At 36.0% G+C, this 23121-nt stretch overlaps 1 protein-coding gene across 1 annotated transcript; it reads right to left on the bottom strand.

Annotated features, from left to right (window-relative positions):
* Window positions 1–10733: 10733 nt before the first annotated feature.
* Window positions 10734–11954, bottom strand: LOC144364582 (neuromedin-U receptor 2-like). The gene has a single exon (XM_078014490.2). The coding sequence runs from the start codon at window positions 11952–11954 to the stop codon at window positions 10734–10736; it is 1221 nt and encodes a 406-aa protein (XP_077870616.2).
* Between the last annotated feature and the right edge of the window lie 11167 nt (window positions 11955–23121).

Genomic DNA, 23121 nt, shown 5'->3' with positions numbered 1-23121 from the left:
TACATGCTGATTGCACATAATTAAACAGCATATGTACTTGGATAAACAAAAATACATTTTAACTAAAGTTTACACTTAATTTGACTGACATCCACCCCTTAATTCTTAGATGTCCCATACATACACACAATACCAGCCACTATTCTGGACAGAAAACACCTTGATTGCTAGCTTCTTTGGCATATTTTTCAATTGAGTTCTCATGTGATGCATAACCATCATCCAAACGGTTGTCAGGGCCCTCATGTACTGGCGTTGTTCTAAATATACGTATACAGTATCATTTGCTAAAATAAAATTCACTGGTCTTATACATCATGCAATGTCATTTCTGTTTCATGTTGCACGCTATGACTATTCATTTTATCCAAAAATATAGATATTTCAACGCCATGTTTTGTTATTAAAGACCTTTTATTTTTGACAGCTCAATAAAGCAACAATATGATATAAACTGCTTTCACGTTGAGCTCCGTAAACGATTAGTTATTTCTTTTTCTTCGCATTATTTTATCTTTTGAATACGATATATTCCAATAGTAGTATACTAATAATTCCTGCGTGTTCGATCATATCCTGTTCACCACGACGAATCACCATAGGTGGGGTGTCACGTATTTTTTGATGACATAACACATCATATAAATAATTAATTTCATGTAGCTGTTTTGAAGAGACGAGGACTGTTTATCATATCCACAAATTGAGATAAAACACAGAAAGGTATACCTTTAAAACTTTAAAACCAAGGGAATAACATGATAAAATGTTGTATTTTGCATTAGTGTTACAACAAACCTAATAGCAGGCAGGAGTAAAATGACAATTTGTTGTTCATTTTATTAACAACGTCATGGCTATTGAAGGCATACAGGAAACACTATTAATACACAAGCATAGAATTTTAAATGTATCTCCGTATGGTTGTTTAAAATTTACATGATTTTTAGCAACATAAAACATTCATTACTCGAATATTACTGACGTCTTATGATATTGTATTTACGTTTTATTTACCTTCATGTCTGTTGAAGGTCAATGCATTTGCCGAAATTAGTGACATCATCGAAATTTACATGAAAAAGTTGCATACTTTCTATTTTAGATATTCAAAAGCAAATTTAGAAGAAAAAGGATTTGTTAATAACTTACAGATGTAATGAATATTAGTATTCAACGTATGTTATGCTAAGTGGTTAAACATCAAAAAAGTTCAGTGAACGCGTGTATGCAACTCATAGACGGCTTCAATTTCGAGGCATTGGTTAGTAATATGGTCACATATACAAGACAAATGATTCATGATGCCACGTTTGTTATGGACCCTGGGGATTTACAAGTACAATGAGTGAGATTATCGACATTCTTTATTTATACGTTCCTTGCATAAAAATTCGTTTATGTGTATTTTCAGAAAGGAATAAATGTGCGTGTATATCTTTAATGGAGTCATGAGTGTAACAAAATATAATCCCAAGTGGCGACTTTATGCCAGGAAGTCATTATTTATTTATTCACGTCTACTTGTTTATATTCGATGGATACGCTTTAATACACCGATGTCTGCGTCTACGAGCAACAATGATTGACTCAACAAAGACCTGTACATTTTTTAATAATTAATATTGACACTGGACTCTTGTATTCAAACATCAATACATTCATCAACGCATACAGTAGTGTCGCTGATTCTTTTCTGCTCGCGGGAATGTTACGGGCATGCGCATACCAATCGACACCACTTTATACTGTATCAAGACAAGGCTTGACCACACATCGTTCATGCCGCCGTAGATTCTCGACAATAAAAGCATGCGTGGAACAAGATGAGGTGATCTGAAAAATTTACCCTGAAACTGCAGAAACTCGGGTGACCATAGATTGTCAGAATCTACACGCTATCCCTGTATGTTTAAGTGAACAACTGTGTATTTTGTGTACTTGGCACATCCCAGCTAGACCTCCATGGTCGACCAAATATGAGTTTAAAACAGCGGTACACACGTGCACCCCACTGAATACATGTGACGAATTCTCGTCGCTGCCATAATTAAACAAAAGCCTGTCGCACTTCATGAGTGTGGTCTCATTTATATACAGATTTTTCAATTCATATTCACTGCTTGTCATCATCTTTCATTCTATGGTTTTCTATTACCCCAAACCTTGCAAATAGAAGTGTGTATGAAATCTTGGGAAAAACGGTGTGCATTGCCGTGTGATAACTGTCATAAAGGTGGTTGACAGATCATACTTGTTTACAACTCTGGAAGAACAACTGGAATCTACCAGATTTGCTTTTGATTTACATAACAAAGAATGTTTACGATCTACTGACTTGGCTACGTTAGTGCCTGCACGTCATCGTGAGAAAGCTGTTAGGCAAGACCACATTCTGATTGGCTCCATTGAAAACCCAGATGGTGTACCATCTATATGCCCTATAAAATAAAAGGCTAGATTGAGGACAGTTGTGGGCCACCCCTTCAACTGTGTGCTATGTGTGTGCTGCTACGATATTGCCTTTAATCATCATTCTGTGAGACTTGTATGAACTGTTCTGCGATCTCCTGCTATCAGTGGTGCTCTCCAGAATAACAGCGTTCTTCTGCAATCAAAACTCTTGTATCTCTTCGTTGTTGTGTTGCAGAAGCCATTGACTGTCATCAATTCCGTACTGTATTGTACTGTATTATCACCATTGCGCACTTCCCTAGACAAATCCCCTATTTTAGTGCATTTATGCATTGAATTAATCTGTGTTTTGTTTCTTGAAATTATTTTGAGAAGTATTAAAGCCAGGAGCTTTAACTAGATATTTTGGTGTATGTGTATTTTATTTCCAGTACTATTGACTTGTCTATATCATTCTAGCAGTGGAAAAAAAATGTCTAATGTGAGTTCTGTGGGTGTCCCTCTCAACATCAATAAGCAGGTATTACACTGTGACACTGTTGCATTGCTATTTATTGCATTAGTTACTATATAAATATATTGGAAAATGATCCTGCATGTAAATGAATGCTAAATGAATAAATACGTTTTGTCAGCTATGCTATCTCTATGATAAAGCAATATATACAAAATTTAGAGCATATGAAAGTTATGCATTGATACTGACGTATTTGAACAGAGAAATGTTTTTTGATATTATGCAAATGTCAAACAATCGCTATTCATTCCTGTAAAGTATATGTATTCTGATCAAAGACCTGTGATGCCCAAGCGTGAGGTTATGCATGTTTAAAATATCACGTCCCACAGGAGTCTAAGATCTCAATATTGTAAATTCAGTTCATTACTTTTCCATCACCTCCTTTATTATATTCCCCGATCTGCTGTCCATTTTCAGTGTGATTTGACTTCTGATGAGACAAACACATTGATTGTATTTAACGTGAACAGATCATCCATGCAAAATTATAGATTAATTGAACGTTAAATATTATTTCTAACACAAGCCTTTACTAATATACCGCGTCATGTATTTGAGTAAAATGATATTAACCAAATGTTAGAGCAGTGGTTTATAATGTGAGTGAGAAAAAATGGTTCCTATTACAATTACACTATTCAATCCAGAAACATAAAATCTAACTAACAAAACATATATGAATAATTATGCCTCTGAAAACAATTTCTACTGCATTTATATCCCTTTGATGACTAAGAGTTTCACCGTGACAACAGTTACCGGGGTGACTATCGACAATATTTACAATGAGTGATTCATCAGACAATGTGTTTAAACATCTATAAAATTCACGTTTTGTAAATTAAATTTCAAATAACAACATTCTCGCAGGAGAATTGAGAGCTTGAATACAAAATCGTTAGGGTTAATATATACATACCGTAGACGAATTGATGTTAACTGGTCACGATCAAAATCTGAGCCTGCAGATCGTTTGAAGATCTGTGTTACCATATGTAATAACAATATATTGTAATATAAATGCAATGTAATACTTCACAGCACGCTAATAAGCTCAATTATAATAATTTATGATAATATCAGTGTTGTCAAATTCTGTACGTGATGTGTTTGCAAAAGTTTGTGAAAATAAAACACAGTAATAATGTCAAGTTGTTATTCATATTAAACATTATATTCAAACACTGGGTTTTGTTTGGTTGATGTTTATTATCACTTGTTTTTTTACAAATTTAGATGTTCACCTATTTTAAGTAGGTGACACATTGAGCGTTTCAATTAAAAGTCTATTGTATGAGGAGGGTCAGAATAATATGAGGTTATTGCGGTGATACATCAAAGTATGCGTAGCGAAGGTCGAAGCGACGGCGTACTGTCTGAATCTGATATATTTGGATTGTCAGAAATTAATTTCAAAACTCCAAAAAATAGATTGGTTAGTGTTATTTCTGGCATTTCACCATGATCACTTCATGCATAAAGAAATTGCTGCTATCAATGTCACTTTAAACTTCAAACATATCTCTGGATAGCAGCTGTGTTCCCATTCTGTCTTATAATTATATACATACAATCTCATATAAGTTGTTCAACTATAAACAATGATTGTGGATCTTTATTCTGGACAGTTTTCTTCATAATCCAACTGTTTATGACTGCTCTACGTCTTTATTTGATAATGTCATGTTGGTCATGTTGTTATTAGAAATTTGAACGTTAGTCTAGACGATTCGTTTCGTATATAACCTAGGGTAGCAATTTTAAAAATATTACGGAATACAGAGGGCTAAACTAGAGGAAGTAGAGAAGGATACTTCATCAGATTTGGTGAATGCTATCATAAGTGAAGTATGTTGTCGAATCCATGAACTTATAATACATCAATTAACCACCAAAATATCAGTTATCCTGATATAATAATTCTACTCACAAAAAATAACTTTCAACAAAAATGAACTTCCTACCAATCACAAATCATTCATGAATTATACAAAAAGTCCTATTAATGTTGTAATGAGTGCCTTGAAAACTTCATAAAACACCATACAAAGCTAGATTTAGTGTTGGATTGTTTAAATGTTCTACCAGGAAGTTGTTTAAAATATAAAATCTTGTTTTTCTACTGTCAAAGAGAGGTACCAAATATACTATATCAATCTTTCCAGAGGTAGTGTAAATCAAATGAGCATAATGCGATTTCCAAAGTGTTTTTTTCCATCAATCAATCATTTTTCAATATATGGTAGTATACAAGGTTATAGTCACTACAACTAAATACTGGTTGGATATGATTCTATTTACATTTTTTTTTAAAAGAAGATTGTCGTAAGACAAAAGGGTGACAAAATATTTGTCAATAAAGTATCGGCATTCAAATTGCAATATATTGTGTTCCCATGCTGGCAGAATTACTCGTTTATTCATATGAGACTGACTTTATACTTAGCGCAATTAAGAAATCCAAATCATTTATTTTCACATTAATGTATATTAATGATGTACATCAACAATCGTAAATGTACTGATTGTATTTTAGTGGTTTTGTTGAAGTTGAGATTAAGCAAACAACTGAACATATTCTGCTTCTCCTGTTTGATACTTGGATCTGTGCCTTGAATTTAATTCTAAGGACCAGCTTCCCATCACAACCACTTCCCATCACTGCACGTGAGATGATTTAATTATTACTGTAATCAATTCGTCAAATTGCATAGCATTATCCCACTCTTTTCCACCTATGGGGTAAGTAAATTCAAAACTCATTCGCTATACTCGTTCCTGTAGTATATATATAGGCAGACTGTCCAAATGCACATAGTCTTTTTCCGTCTAAACATGTAAACCAATAGATTCATACAAACAGACTAGCCTTAACATTTAACTGATTTTGGCAGATACAATACACTTTTGTTTAAATACAGCAACATTTTTACACAGATGATGTCAGATGGTATCAATGTCACTTGTGGATCTTGAGTTTCATTCAGAAACAATTTGAATATTATTTCGAAAAATACATGGCAGTTGTCACATCTGGAGCAAGATGTGCCATGTTGCATTGGTTATTTTTCGAAATGTTGAGAACTAGAAATGTCGATTTTTTGGGAATTCATAGGATTATTATACAAATAGCAATATTGCAATTATGTATTGAATGATTTTATCATATCAACAGCGTTAGATCACCATTTTAATGTAATCAATTTTGTTTTCAGATAGTGTCAAATATATTATATTCAGTCAAAGACAATTACAGTATGTCTCGTACATGTATAATTCATAAGAGCTTTCAGCGTGCACTCATAATTATATCATATATATGCGGTCGTAAAACATTGTTGTATCATACCGATGTTAGTATGATTGTTGACACAAGTAAGGCGGATTTAGTAGTAGGATATAGTAGTGCTATTTAGGACAATTTTACCGATACAACAGCTTATGTGGTTCATTGTATCAATCGGGGATACCGCCATTTGAATTTGTCGGCTCATTACACTATCGACAGTCAAAAGATGCCGATTTGAATTGAAAATGCTCCATTATTTCACTCGGCTATTGTCACAGTGAAAGCTGTGTTATGATGTTGAAGATGAATGTACGACATAAATATTTATTCAATATGTCGGCAACTGTCGGTAGAAAGACGAGAGCATTAATTTGAGCTCTTGATTGTCCCTGAAATGCAATTGAATTAGTCAGTTAGAGTGTTATAACAGTAATAATATAGTGGTTAGCGCCTTCGCCTGCAGCGATGCGGCACTGTGTCGTGTGCGTGAAGTTTCGTTTGCTCTGAAATAGTCAGTATCATTGGGATTACTGATGTGTCATTTGATCGATGATATTGTATTGTATTTGAATATAAATACATAGAAACAATATGTCATTTTTGTAAATCTTACATTCCTTGAGTCATAATAGATCATATGATCGGCTCATTGTGTACGTGTTATAAATCCATATTTGTCGTCATATCACCACGTGTGGGAGCGAGGCGGCATCTGATTCGATAAGTCATCGTATTCCTTATTGTCCATGACACAAGATGGACTATGTAGATCAATGTATCATTGGTGAATTATAAGAAAATACAGACACATTGGCGGCTCATTGATTCTCCCACTAACACATTTGACAATTCTCCTCAATTTGAATCTCTACAGTGAAACTCGGTATATTTGTTCAACTATATTTACTGCTGTTTTTCGGTATTTATTCATTTTCAGGAATTTACATGTAATACGTTGATCTAAAAGACAATGTGAAAGATGGAAAATATACATGTGAGGAATATAAATAACATATTATTATATCATATTATAAAACATACAAGCACGAGGGACCGGATTCAAACGACCACATCAAAACGTTGTATATATATAATTCCTACAAGTCATACTTTATACAATTTAGAGTGTAATTTGTCATTAGTAATCTAAAGGTAAAGGTTCAATAGATCAGACACTGAAAAAAATTATCCAATGTGTTTTTCGTTAACATGATGCATATGCATATGCGGTTAATTTTATACAAATGAATTCTGAATAGCTATATAGTAATATACCTGTGAGCAAATAATGATTAAATACTTGTGTTGTTAAATTGAGTGCACTGTCATCATGAGCATAAATTGTCTTTTTCACCTTAAGCGAGACTTCTTCACATCAAGCGAGGAGGAAACAAATCGCCATCATTCCGTTTTCCACCTACTGTTTCATGTTTCCAATAACCATCGTTGTTCCAATTCCAGCATTATAAAGTAGGAATAATATTTTTATATGAGAGTTTGTAAAGTCTCTATAGCGGAAGCGTTTCAGGCCATTGAATTACAGACCACTTTCATATAGATCACGTGACCTGATTTGAAAAACTGCAGTGATAATCATCGCAATCAAGTGTACAGAGTGGAAATACAAGTTTTAATTTGACAAAATATTATGTTTTGTATGTGATGTCACATGACTCCGCTCGAATATTCAGAGATATAGGAGTACATTCAGGGTAAATAACAATTATATTGTCTAAAACGTGTGATGCACAATTGACTGGGTATTTACCACAGACACCTCATTGGGATTCATAGTTAATTTTATATAGTTTCGTATGTTGATGGATGAGGGAGAAACATAATAAAAACTATTGCTTTCTCTAAAAACAATCAATCAGTGGTGTTGGGTAAACTGCATATTTTAACTTGACAACAGCAAATACTTGATTTCATCGATATATTGAGTGTTGGGCATACTAAATGTTTAGTGTTTAATTTGTCATATGTTATATTATTTGTGGAATAACGGGATGATGTGGTACATATACTACGAATTATAGACTCCGCATTACGGCAAATTATTCGGCAAAGCTTTTTTCATTCATGTCACAATATCGAATCAGCCTTGTAGTAATTATTAAACAAACCACACTAGACCTATGTGCTGTGTTTATTCAATGAGATAAATTATTTTGAACATAACCGCCAAACTGGTTATGTAGTGTGAACTTACAATGTAACATAGACATTGCTTCATTTGCGACCAGTATGAGAAAGGTTGTGTTGGATGCCAACTTCCACGCAATAATTCTTCCATCGCATATGTAATTTGAAATGTCGTTTAAAATAACTCTGAATGCTATTATATTTGATTAACCAATAGGAAATATGCACAAAGTGTATTTCAGTGACGGTGGCTCTGTAGGTTTTCCTTGACAATCCAAAGGTATTATTCTCCATATACCAGCACTGACATGAACAAACCGTATCTCAAAATCACATAATCGAACATTACAACAACATTGCCCATATCAATTATAATGTATAACCTTCACATTGCTGCTTCTTTGCTGGATAACGCACATGCCTACTAGGAAATCGTATTATTGACTTTTATTGTGACGAAAATGTTTGTTAAGTCTCCCACACGCGTGTACAAACAATAAACACGCATACGCTCAACTGTAATTTGCTATTAAATTATCTTCCACGATAGTGAGAAAACACACGTCATCGTTCAACCCGCAAACAGTCTTGATGACTTGAACTTAGTCACGTGATATACTAATTTGGCATTGCACGAGAGAATATAAATATCTCCAGGTAGGTGTGAAAATATAAAACAACAATAGACTATATTAAGCAAACAAATAACTTTTACTGGTAAAATATCTAAACCTAAGTTCAAGTACATCGTGAAGGGCAATAATTTATTAATCCGAACACACGTTTTGGAGAATATTTCCGATTTGATATTGCGTCAGTGAGGAGTCTATCTACAGCGTATTTTCGTAGAAGAACGCACCACATACGTTCACGCAGCTAGTTGTCAGGGAGTGTGGAGAATCGTGTCGTGCCCGGACGTGATAATAAGGACGTGCTCAATTCATTGTGATATTGTACATACTATAAAAAAGGGGCAGACACGAATAAATGCGCAAACATCTTAATTAATACCTGCATCATTGCATGTAACTGCGGGTGACCAACATGCATTGCAGCCCGCGGAGTAATGACGCATTGACAACCATGCTTGATATACCATGTACATACATCGGAAATGACCTCAATGTATATGACACTGTCATTCAACTAATTCACACTGATTCACTGGTATTTGTTTTATGAACACGGCGCTGTATTTTATATAGTGTTACTGTTGTGTCAACCAACCGTTTCACATGTGAAAAAATACCCAAATATCTGACCTTAATTTAGAAGATTGATGGATAAAAATACTGCAAATATTCAATTAAGAAATTCCACAAAAAATAGTAGTAGATGTATATTGGTGATTTACAGATATAAATTAGGCGGTGTAGATGTTAAAATATATTTTGACAAATGTAATGTAGCCCTGTATTTGTTATTGACGACGGTATTTATTTACCACAACGGCTGATTATTACTGCATTTCTAAATCAGATTGTGTTTGAGCACATAGTATGTGCATCACTTCCATAGCAGTGTTTACCCCATACCCTGTTAAGATGCGCGCATATTGTTTTCTAAATAACCCCAATTTGTTTGGCATTGGCGTTTTTACAAGATGCTTTTAAAACACGTAGCACACATAACTTTAATAGTACATTCAAATTTATCATCGACTCACGCTTACAGCAAGTCGGAAACTGCTATTTGACTAATAGACTCTTGTTCGCGTGGTCCATTAATAACTCCTGTGGTCACGTAGATATGTATACAATTTGTTCGCATGCTCCGATATTTATGAAATACGATTAAAACGTTTCGTTGCGATATACAGCAGGTACCGGAAGTCAATTGTATATAATAATTAAAGCATTGATCCGAATAAATGCAATGATGGACTTGAAGTAACATCAACATATGTATCAGTTTACTAAAAGGTAAGTACTGACAACCCGCAGAGCAAACGAGCTGAATCATTAGCTTGTGAATCATCAGTGACGATACTAAATGGTTTTTATATATCAAATCGTTATGCAGAAATGTCACTGAGTTCAGATTATACAGTGAACGTACGCTTTGATATAGAATTAGAAACTTAAAAGGTTTATATATTTCACTTCGAAATAAATTTGTTTCAGAATTAATGTCCAGAATGTATGTTTTTTTTACAATAACAAACATTGTTACAATTCTGTTAGCGGATTATTCTGCGTATGGTACTGTTTTAGTCCTACACGTCAGACATTTGTCAGCATTTGTGCTCGTATAACACCAGCGTGATTATCTACTGTATCAACACGTGGCAATGACTCGAGAATGTAGATATACAGTTGACAAATTCGTCTACCTTGACGGGACTAGTTACAAGACTTAACAATGTCAAGCGTATTTTATAGGCGAATGGAGTTGAGGGTTTACATTCAAATTATATGTGGTTTCAGTTATGCTTGAATCTTTTGTAGTGTTCGTAGTAGTCAAAGACGTCATCATATATTCTTGGTGATTGTCCGTGTCGTGACAATTGTCGTAACAGCCGAGAGTGGTGATAAATGTCATTCTGTATTGTTTATTCAATATACCGTATATAATAGGGTTCACGGAGGAATTCACCATCGGCAGCCACCGAACCAATTCATTCCATGCCTGGGGCATGATGATTACACTGTTAGGATGTGTTGTGTTGTATAAGTAGCCGATGATCAGATCTAAATGATACGGCAATAGGCAAACGAATAACACACCCGCCGTCACCGCTAACATAACCACTATCTGCCGTTGCTGATGAAGCCTCTGTTTCAAATCGTGGGCGCTGACTGAATATTTCCGCACACCTCTCTGTAACTCTCGTGTAGTTAATGCATTAAGCACAATAATGATTGTAATCACTAAAACAAATGCAATTATCGGCGTCAAACTGTGTAGTATGCCATCAAGTGGTGACCACACTCCGGAGAAACAATTGGAATACGACATCTGCAGAGAAATTGTCTCGTTACTCAGCGGCCATATAATACAGGTAGTGTACCACGTAGTATAAAATTCGAATATCGGAGCAGAGAACACAATACCCATAATCCATGTGAGTACAATTAGTTTGAGTGTACGAGTCTTAGAACTGATTCTATCCGCTTTGAATGGTTTACAAATTGCCATGTATCGTTCGAAAGTCACTAAAACAATATTAAACTCGGAGACGAAAAGACAAATATCGAGCGATATATTTACAATAAAACATCCAACCGGACCTAGGAAACTTTTATCGTGTACGATATCTGTTGACAACGGTTCACCGACTTGCACTATATAGTATAAGCTTAGAAACATACAGTCTACGATGGCTTGGTTCGATAGATACATATTAGTCAATGTACGCATGGCTGACACTTTGAATACTACGTAGAGAAACAGACAGTTGAGTATGATACCAAACGGACATGTAATCGTAGCTGGAATTATACGGGTTAACAATATATGCTCGGAATCGTAGAGAAGCTCTGGTGTACCTGGTTCTATGTAAATATCCGTGAGATTTTTACTTCGTGCATCGATGACACACTGGTTATTGTCGATGAGATCATAATAGTCACTGGTGGTATTCATTGTGTTAATCCTACGATGGTGATGTGGTTATAATGGTAATGTTATCTGGAAACGACAAGAAATATAAGAGAGCAAACACATCACTACGATTGCGATATTGAAATCCAGGGTAACGCCAATGACGCTGATCACTTCAACATACCTCCAGTATCGCTATGCGCTCCATCATGTTGTGAAAGAATTGTCTTTATGATACACCTACGATACAGCGCCCTCTCACTCTATGAGTAATGTTCATTACTATTCGCATATATTGCAAATTGCTATGGCTATTTACATAGTGTAATCACATGCCAAGTATCCATGCCAAGTATCACACATATGTCTCAAACAACTGTTTGAGCGTGCAAAACCGCAATTCATAGATTTAGTCCCTAATAAACTTTGATTTAAATGATATGATTTATCTGAATTATGTGATAACATGGCAGTCCAATTACAGGTTAATGTAGTAGACAATTTTGCCCACATCACGAATTTCAGCTCGAGACAATTGTTATAGATATACATAGTCACGTAAAATTAAATACTGATTACTTCGCATAGCCAGTTGCATTGCATGAGATATCAATGTAATATCCTTGGGTTGTTATGAAAGGTGTACAGGCTAAAATGAACGGTCAATTAGAAGATTAGTAAGATGAGTAATGCGATACGGCAATCATTATATCCTGCGGTGAATCGGAAATTATATGAGATGGTTAAGAAGCAATAACATGTTTCGATAGGAAAGCACATGCTTAAGGGCGATTAACAATTACGAAGTTGATGGTTCATCAGAGTTGTTATGATATGTGATTCGAGTAGATTACAATGTCATGTTGACGTTGCATTACAATGATTAGTTTCGTATACTAATGATAATAATGATGGAATTTCGTCTGACTGAAAATGTCGAAAATTTTAGCTACTTTTGCTTTTAATTTCCTGACTGAAAATGCGTGAACTAGTCAGTTGTGAGCAAAGTAGAATAATTAAAAATACTGACATATTTATAGTGTGCTAGTCAAAATCTACTAGTTTTATGGGATTATAATTGACTATAAATTGATTATAATTTATAATTGTTAACTGGAAGTACGTCGTCAATATATCGTATTTCGATCGCGAAATCAAGGGCTTTGGTTTTTTGTGTCATTTTTTATTTCACATCAATTCTGTAGAAATAAATATGATGTGAATCGGAAATACTGGCACACTATGCTATTTTTACACAAACACGGTAGAATCGTAACCCAATATATTTGGTCCAATTATAACTTCTTAACAAATGTAAATTTTTCTAATGTGTTACTTTAAAATTTTAAAATCAACAGTCTTATTAACAATCACACTTTAAATTGATATATGGTTCCGTTCATGAGAATGTATGGATGGCATATAAGCCCGGCGCATCAGTACGTATAAGTATCTCAGTGACAACACGACGATACAAGAATATATGTACATATACTTTAATCAGTTACTGAGTATCATTCTAGTAATTCATATACTTCTAACATTCCTGTTAGGACTCACATTCACCTTTAATGAGTTATAATAACCTTGCGTTTCTATATCAGTTATAGATAGTAAATATTAAATATAGTGTGAGACATAAGCTGATTGCAAGATTAGGGCATAATGTTGGCAATGCAATCAATGATCAAATTAATGTAATCGGTTTCATATAATCAGCTGAAAATAATCACAAATGTATACAGTTATCAATTTAATGGTACTCACATTGATGAAGAAATATAAAGGAACTCTCACGTGAATGTATAGGAATGTAAAATATGAATCATAGGTAAATGCGAACATACAAACATGTATATACATTTAGCAAGCAAAACGGAGGTAATTGATATCGATATTGAGTAATTAATGTCATTGGTGGATGATAACAGATGTGAAGGATGGAAGCGAGTTGACGATATCGGTGTTTCCAACAAAATTTCGAATGGCATTCATGTGTGCTGTTTGATATCTTGTTTTATTTTACCGAGAGTGCGGTATTGCGAAGCGCAGTATGTATAGCTTTACGAGCGCGTAAAAGAAAATGGAAATATATATATTGCTTCGAACAAAGGCACCCGTTATCTCCGGTATTAGTCGTAAATATCTTATTTATCGGCGGTGAGCACAATCCGTGTGCTTGTTATTGTTATGTTATATCTTTGTTCGGAAATGCGTTCTCAGTCAAAAGATATCACAGCAGTAAAATATAAGAAAGGTTCAAAAGATAACGCGTGATGTACACAGCTAACTAAGAAAAAAGACATAACGCGCATCACAGTTCACAAACAAATAAAGATGTCATATAACAACCTTTTTAATGGATAACATTCACTTACGTTTTTTTTATGTTTTATTGAAGAATATAATGAAATTATCTAACTTTCTCTTATGTATGTAATGTGCATGTGATCTCTCGTCACCTCGTCTCAGGTTGTACTTGATAGTTCTATGACAGACAAACTGAGTCGCGGCCATTTCCCGCAGTCCACGGGTTCCAATATATATTCAAATTAAAATTGTGAAAATATGACAAATAATAAAAATTAATTAGTGTACATTTTATGTTGTATTAGTGCAAGAAGTTGTAATGTTATTATATTCACAGCAAATACACAGAGAATGAAAAACAACATACACATGATCTCAATAGAGCACGTGGGTGCATATAATTCATTGTTATTCAACAACAATGCAATTTTAGATAGTATGTGCGGGAGGCTTTACACAATACCAAACATATATCCAAAAAATGCAGATATGTGTAAAGTTTAGATTCATTCATATCTAAAATAGGCATGCATATATACAAACCATTTGCATTGTCATACCAGATTTTCCGGTGCAGTGAGGGTCTCTCAGTGAATTGTATTAACTGTATGTTATATGCATTGATTACCAAGTTCACCGAGTCCAATCGCGTTTGAGAGTTAGTCGATTAAATGTTTTAATTATAGGACATTTTGTTTAATATTAATAACTGCAAATCTGCAATTTAATATGCGAGTGGGTCCTCGTAATCGTTGGATTCCGTCGCACAGTTTCGCTAACGCGACTGATCTTATTATACACCCGTGCGTCATCATATTGAGTAGAAAAAATAGAAGATTGTTAAGTACTTCGCAACACGTACAGATACATTGCCACCTTCTTGAGTTTGAATAACAAGGATTTTTTTCTCGTTATCTTCACTTTAATTATCCTGAACAACCTACTACCAAGGAAACAACAGAGATCATGAATTCAGCTTCATAGATTTATATGTTCCTCCAGATTAAACCATTACACATAATCTGTATGTATATTGCACTGAACACTATTGATACCTTTGTTTGTATAATAATTGTACCCACACTCCATAAGACGTCTTACAAACGACGTTATTAGCAGGTTATAGTCGATGAACGTAATCATTAACAGTGGCGGATCCAGCAAAATGTATTGGGGGGGGGACAAGCTTCACTTAAGATATACGGAGCGAAAATCGCAGAGAAGCTATGCGTAATACAGATGATATGAATCGTCATGCGTTTGGGGGGGGGGCATGGCCCCCAGGCCCCCCTATGGATCCGCCACTGATTATTAATAATATTATCAACTATAAGCAACGTCTTGATCTATATTGTGACACTGTTTATATAAAACTATAACAATTAATCTAATGTTGATTTTGAAAAAATCAAAACATTTTGTAGATAATAATTTTAAACATCATGTATTATTTCTAATAATACTAGTACTTTTGATTTTGCTTCATTATGCACTAATATACCGCACAGAAAACTTAAATCGAGACTGGCTTCTTTGGTAGAGTAAGCTTTCCATTAATAAAATGGGACAAAAGAAGTATATAATTTTTCAAAAATGCACAACTCTGGATATTTTAGCAAATAACATTTTAAATAACACGGATTGTGTAGCTCGAGGCAGCTCAGCTCCTGCTTGTAGCGTACACATGTTTATAAGATATACTGTACTGACAGCAAGTAGATCATGTGACGATTTTTGAGTAGGACATAGCTCATCACTACCAGTGAAGATAGCTAAGCAAGGTTACTCGATAGATTGGTTAAGAACGTACTTCAAAGAGATTTGTTAGGGGATTGCCAAATATAACTTTAAAGCCAGAAGTGTTCGATGTATAAACATGTAGAGATGCAGATGAGCGGAATTGTTTTATGAAACAACTATGACATTTTTACTACATCACATATGCCGTCATTTTATATAAACCTAAAATAAATAGTTTACTAAATCTAAAATCTACCAAGTGTTGAATTCATACCAACTGTGCGCTGTTTTATTCTCTTTTCTGATATTAATCATTGAACAGGTACTGAAAACTAGTGAGGAAAAGGAAAACAATGATAATACTCTAATCGTATATAGCGCCCTCGTAAAGCTAGTTTTTAAATCGCGTGTTTATTACACTTACCCGTTATCCAAGCATCGTCAGTCTGCCACCAACAAAACACAGCCGAAGCTTGGAGAGGGTAAATACCCTAAACCTCGACAAAAATAGTATACCCAGACGTACGTAGCTTCAATAAATCGCGCATTTCGTATAATGTTTACACAGTTGACGTGTTGACATCACGTCTAGTTGTGTTATATTAAAACACAATGTTACATATTACAACGTGACTAAAATGTCTTTAACCTAAATGAATATTTAAATAACACGTGGGTATGATGACTGCACTGATGTTGTATAAGTAGCAAATAAATAAAGTACACCTGCCATCACCGCTAACATAACACCTATCGAACGTTGCTGATAAACCCTCTCCTCCAAATTGTGGGTGGTGACTGAATATTGTTGGTGTCAAAACTTTGTCATATATATCATGATATGTTCACACTCGGAGAATTATCATTGCATATTTATGAAACAAAATGAGTCGTCACTTTACGGTCACATAAAACATGTACAGTTTAGCAAAGCAAAGAAGTCCCATGATCCATGTGAGAATGATAGCTCGCGTGTAGAATAAACACTATGCGCTTTAAATGACCCGCCAATTGCCATGTATCGTTTGAAGTCCACCACCAGGACATTCAACTCTGAGACAAAAAGACAATATTCCGATTTATGTTGGCAATAAAACATTCAACCGGTCCCAGGAAACTTTTATCATTTACCACATCAAGGTCAGCGGTTTACTAACACGCACGTAAGGTCCCATACTACCAATTAGACTTTTATCGTTATATGATAATAACAATTATATGGTTCTTATTAGCCAATGGTAGTTTTTCTTCGCGTTTTATCTGAAATGCGATGTGTGAGGGCATACTTCAATTCCAGCAGCTGTTAGACTCGTGTGTGAAGCTTTTTTTGTTTGTTTGTTTTTTCTGGCTGGATTTCTATTACATACATGTGGTTTAAAAAAATAAAACTATATATTTATCACCTCTACTATAATATAGTGTAAGCTAAGAAATATACAATCTACGATAGCACACTGGTTGTTGTCGACGAGATTATTATCATTATACTTGCTGCTGGTATTCATCGTGTTTATAACACTAATCGCTAGTGCAATATGCAAGCAATAATAACAACGTCGTACGCTCCAACCAGTCGTTGACATATTTTCTTACTAGACCTACATTACACTCATAAATCGAACAGAACACATATATCTCATTCACAGTGGGACTGCATGTCATACGAAGTAAAATACAATAGGCATATGGAAGTTTTAAGATATCGATTTCAGAGTTATAATCGCAACTTTTTCACAACATAACGCTTTTACCTTTGACTTTTAATGCTAGGAAGTGTTTATTCAGATCAGATAGTTGGACTAAACATATTATCTGAGGTAATTATACCGTTCACCTTGATGTTCCCTAGGCTGAGACGTATGATATAATTATAGCCTTAATTTCCTGTAAACTATACATACTTATTAGTAGTTGTGTTGTTTCTCAAGCATTCATACGGCACACGAAATAATGTTCGTTATAGTGTGTGTTACACTCGCTCGCGGTCGTCTATCCGACAGAATTGCCAACATCATGTGTAATTGACAAGTCAGTCAAGTTAACGTCAATGTTAAAAAAACGCACAAGAGCGAAATTTGTCGTCAGGTAAATGTCTTACACGAACAATGATATAACATTATGCACTGCCATATTCGTCTTTATGTAATACTTCAATTGATCACGTTTTAACTCATTTCCCTCCTTTGCTACCTTAACTTAAAGTTTTAATAATATAATCCGTTATCGCGAAAGGCGAGGGGAATATAATACCCTTTATATAAGCCGACACCATGGAAAGATATGTTGCATAATTTAAGGGAAGTGCATTTAGCGGGAGATGATGATTTTACAAATGTCGGTGACAGGGTCCATGAACCAGGCTTCCCCCACGGTAGATGCTTAATAACGAAGGTTATTACATACAGAGTATGAACTAATATATCTGGCCTGTCTTATCAAAGTTTCTGTTCAAATTCACTTTCAATAAAATGCGCTTGCAATTAGCATACACAACTACGCGAAATAAACGGTTTACTGCGTAAAGTTGTCGGTTAAATTATGCATATTATTTGTGAGGTAACTGTAGTCAAAAAGTACGCCGTTCTTCCTCTTTGGTGTAATTTCATGTTCATCACTACACGGAGCAAACACTTGATTGAAATTCCATTCGCCAACGTGCTACACAACTTTTGTTCTATTGAGAAATCACATAAAATACTATAAATGTCTGCTTTGTATGATGTAACTGAAATATCACACAGCATAACAGCTACTGCACCGAACGCACACAACATGTCTGTAAAAGACGCCTTTATAAGGGAATGAATTTTATACATGAAATTCTTAACTGTGTATGTGCATTTGCGAATATACAATTATAACATAATCCACAATTGACTATACAAAAACAAATGAGGACAAACACATCCAAGTACAACACAGTCATCGTAAAGAGAGATACAATAGCCTTTTGGAAAATAATCAATAGAGGAAAGAACAAGCATATCCAGTAGGATTTTGAATTTACCAATGAATGCATACACGTGTTTGGAATGAATCAAACAACAAAAGTTTATAGTACTACTTCCGATCCAGACATAGAATAAAGACGGATTTATCAGTCAAAAAATGGTTTCAGTAACAGTTTTAGACGTTCATCAATGAAGTAGGAGCTACATGCTCAACTGTAACAAATCAACTCGGATATATTCACTTCAAATATATATTATAATATGAATGACGAATTTAACACAATAATATTTTCTATTGTGAAGATCCATAAACTGTAATGTCTGCACCTCTAATCGCCTTGTCTTACTGTGTGTCGCATACGACTTGTTTACCACTTCCGTGTGACTGAGAATATTCTAGAACCGTACTGTGTCTGGGTGGAATTTTTAGAAGCTGGTTGAATAGGTAATAGGACACTGTAGAAGGCAATAGAAGGTAATGGAACATTCTAGAAATTTGTAGTAAGTTCCAGACTCATTATGTATGCTGATGTAATGGTCTATTTATAGACAGTGTGGGTATATATAGGGGAGTTGTTCAGCACTGAGATCAGATCGGAGATCTCGTTGAATTGTATTGGAGTTTAAGTATCTAGTTATTGGAGTAGTGGAGTTTTACCGCGTTATTGTACTTGATGTTAGCAGAGTATAATAATACCAGTACCAGTTGAAACCTCATCTGTTGGCTCCGTGTTCGTATTTTATCATCGCCGCCAGGGAAGTCTTTTTGTTACTGTTGCCATTTTGGTATTTGAACCATCACACCTGTACTATACCAATTACGGTAATATTACGTTGTGTGTGACATCTGGGGGCTCGTCCGGGAACAGTGAAGACATATAGAAGACAACATGGCCAGCGAGATAAAAGATATGTCGAAACAAGAGTTGATGGAATGGGCGGATGAACTGGGAATGACTGGAGAAGACAAAAGGAAATTTATTTTGGAACAATTGAGTTCTCAGCGGGCTGACAGACAAGCGGCGAGGGAAGAGAGAAAGGCAAAAATGGAAATAGAAGTAGAGGTGAGTAAAATGGAGATTGAGGAAAGAAAGGAAAAGTTACGTCTGGAAGCGGAAGCAAAACAGTGAGAAAAGGAAAGGGAGATTGAGGAAAGAAGGGAAAAGTTACGATTGGAAGCGGAAGAAAAGAAAATTGAGGAAATTAGAGCTGGAAGCAGCAATGCCGGGGTTTCAACAGGCTGATTTTGGTGGTCAACAAAATGTGGTCAGTGATGCACAGTCACCAAAGTTGCCTGCATTTGTTGATGGTAAGGACGAACTTGATAGTTATTTATTGCGGTTTGAGAGGTTTGCAATGAATGAGAGTTGGCATAGAGATGGATGGGCCACAAAATTGAGTGCGCTGTTGACTGGTAGAGCACTGGAAGTATATTCCAGGATGTCTGACATTGATGCAGTTGACTATGATCGTGTGAAGGTGGCGTTGTTGACAAGATACGATTTTACAGAGGATGGGTACAGGAAGCGATTCCGTGAAATTAAACCTGAAAGTTCCGAGAGTCCTGACCAGTTAATTGTGCGGCTTAAGAAATATTTTGCTAAATGGGTTGAGTTGTCAGGCACTGCAGCAACATATGATGGTGTTGCCGACTTGATGGTGAAGGAGCAGTTTATTGGTGCCTGTACTAGAGATCTTGCAGTTTATCTTAAAGAAAGAGCACCCAAAGATTTAGATGAGTTGGCAGTAATAGCAAAGCAATACCTAGTGGCACATGGTCGACAGTTATCCACAAATGACCAGGTGAGGCGTAACGATAATAAGACGGCCATTAGAAATACTGATGTGGGACAGGGTAGTAGTATCCAGTGTTATGTATGTCAGGGTGTTGGTCATCGAGCAGTACAATGTCCATCCCGCGTTACTGATGTCAACCATGACAAAGGTGGACAGTGCCTTCAGTGTGGTGCTATAGGACATGTGGCTAAGTTCTGCCGTAGTGGACAACACAGGGGTCAAGAAAGAATTAGTGTCAAACCCAGCACTACTACTGGTGCAGCTGCAGTGGTTAATGAGTTGTCTAATATCAGTGCTAGCTGTGCTGTTCAAATTAACGGTGATGTGCCTAAAATGGTTGAGAAGGACCATTTGTTGTTAGCATCGGGGGAGCAGTTAAAGGTTGTGAATGGTGCATGTATGGAACGGAGTGGCGTTGTGGAGGACAGGACTTTGCCTGTGGGTCAAGGGAAGGTTGGTGACACAGTTGTGACCATGTTGAGAGACACTTGGTGTAATGGCATTATAGTCAAGAAGAGCTTGGTACCAGATGACCAGTATACAAAAAAGATGGGTCATGTGTTGATGGTTAATCGTACTGTAAGGAGGGTTCCAGTCGCCATGGTGGAAATTGATACACCATATTTGAGAGGCACGGTTGAAGCATTATGTGTGCAGGACCCAATCTATGAGTTAATTGTTAGGAATGTGCCCGGAGCAAGACCACCAGATGACCCGGATCCAGTGTTGAATGTGAGTGGAGCAGTAACAACCAGAGCACAGGCGAAGAAATCTGGTAAGGTGAAGCTGCTCAAAGTGTGTGATGTAAAGACTGGAGCACATGTAACGAAAGACAATTTAATCGAGATGCAGCAAGCAGACACATCGTTGAAGAAGTATTATAGTAAGAGAGAACCAGAAGTGAGAGGGCACCATACAACCAAGTTCCAGGTATATGGAGGCTTGCTATATCGTGTGTATCGGGATAGTTCAGTTCCAGGAGGCAAGACGGTACATCAAGTGGTTGTGCCGAAACTGTTGAGGACTCGTGTTATGGAGATTGCCCATGATTCAATATTTGGTGGACACATGGGGATAAAGAAGACAGAAGACCGGATTGTGACTAGCTTTTATTGGCCTGGGCTACATCAAGATGTTACCAGTTTTTGTAGGTCGTGTGATGTGTGCCAGAAGACTGTTTCAAAGGGATCAGTTTTGAAGGCCCCATTAGGTAAGATGCCTTTAATTGATATGCCATTCAAGCGTGTGGCTATAGATTTGGTTGGACCAATTACGCCAGCCAGTGACGGGGGTCATCGATACATCTTAACTATGGTGGACTATGCTACACAGTATCCAGAGGCGGTTCCACTTAAAAATATAGATACGGAGACTGTAGCCGAGGCGTTGATTGACTTTTATAGCCGATTGGGGATTCCAGAAGAAGTACTAAGTGACACGGGGACTCAGTTTGTGTCAGAATGCATGCAAGAAGTATCAAGATTGCTTAGCATTAAGAGACTGACGTCTACGCCCTATCACCCCATCTGTAATGGACTGGTGGAAAAGTTTAATGGTACTTTGAAGAAGATGTTCAAGCGGTTGTGTCATGAACAACCAAGGCAATGGCATCGGTATATTAGTGCTTTACGCTTTGCGTATAGAGAGGTACCACAGGAGTCAACTGTTTTTCCCCATTTGAGCTGTTATATGGTCGAACGGTTAGAGGTCCAATGAAGATCCTTAAAGAGTTATGGACCGAAGAGAGCGATACTCCTGAGATAGTTAATAGTTACCAGTATGTGTTTGAGTTGAGAGATCGGTTAGAACAGACTTTAGAGATTGCTCGAGAGGAATTACAAAAGGCACAGAACCGATACAAGTGTTACTATGATCGTAAAACGAAGAAACGAGTGCTTAAGGAAGGAGATAAGGTGTTAATTTTGCTGCCAACTGACAACAACAAGCTACTGATGCAGTGGAAGGGTCCTTATGTGGTGGAGCAGGTAATAGGCGAAAACGATTATCGAGTGAGTGTAGGTGGCAAAGTGAAGATGTATCATGTAAATATGTTAAAGTTGTATGTTGAGCGGGAGATGTTACCTCAACCAGATGGAAGTGAGACAAGTTACTCACCAAATACGGCCATAGACTTGATGAATGCTGTGCGCGCAGCTACAGCGGGGTGCAACGAGTCAGATGAAGAGAATGCTGTAGACGAAGATGATCTTCTAGAGTTAGGAACTTGTAAGCCCAGAGGGTCAGGTAAAGATGTTCAAATTGGCACAGACCTGACAGAACACCAGAGAAAAGAACTGGTGGGTTTAGTCAATACTTATGATAAGGTGTTTACTGAATTGCCAGGAAGGACCAAGATAATCAGTTATAAGATTGACCTGACAAATGATACACCAATACGATCTAAGCCATAC

This window comes from Saccoglossus kowalevskii, chromosome 18 (assembly GCF_978046115.1).
Source record: "Saccoglossus kowalevskii chromosome 18, keSacKowa6.1, whole genome shotgun sequence".
Taxonomy (NCBI): Eukaryota; Metazoa; Hemichordata; class Enteropneusta; family Harrimaniidae; genus Saccoglossus; species Saccoglossus kowalevskii.
This window is presented reverse-complemented; position numbering and strand designations above follow the sequence as displayed.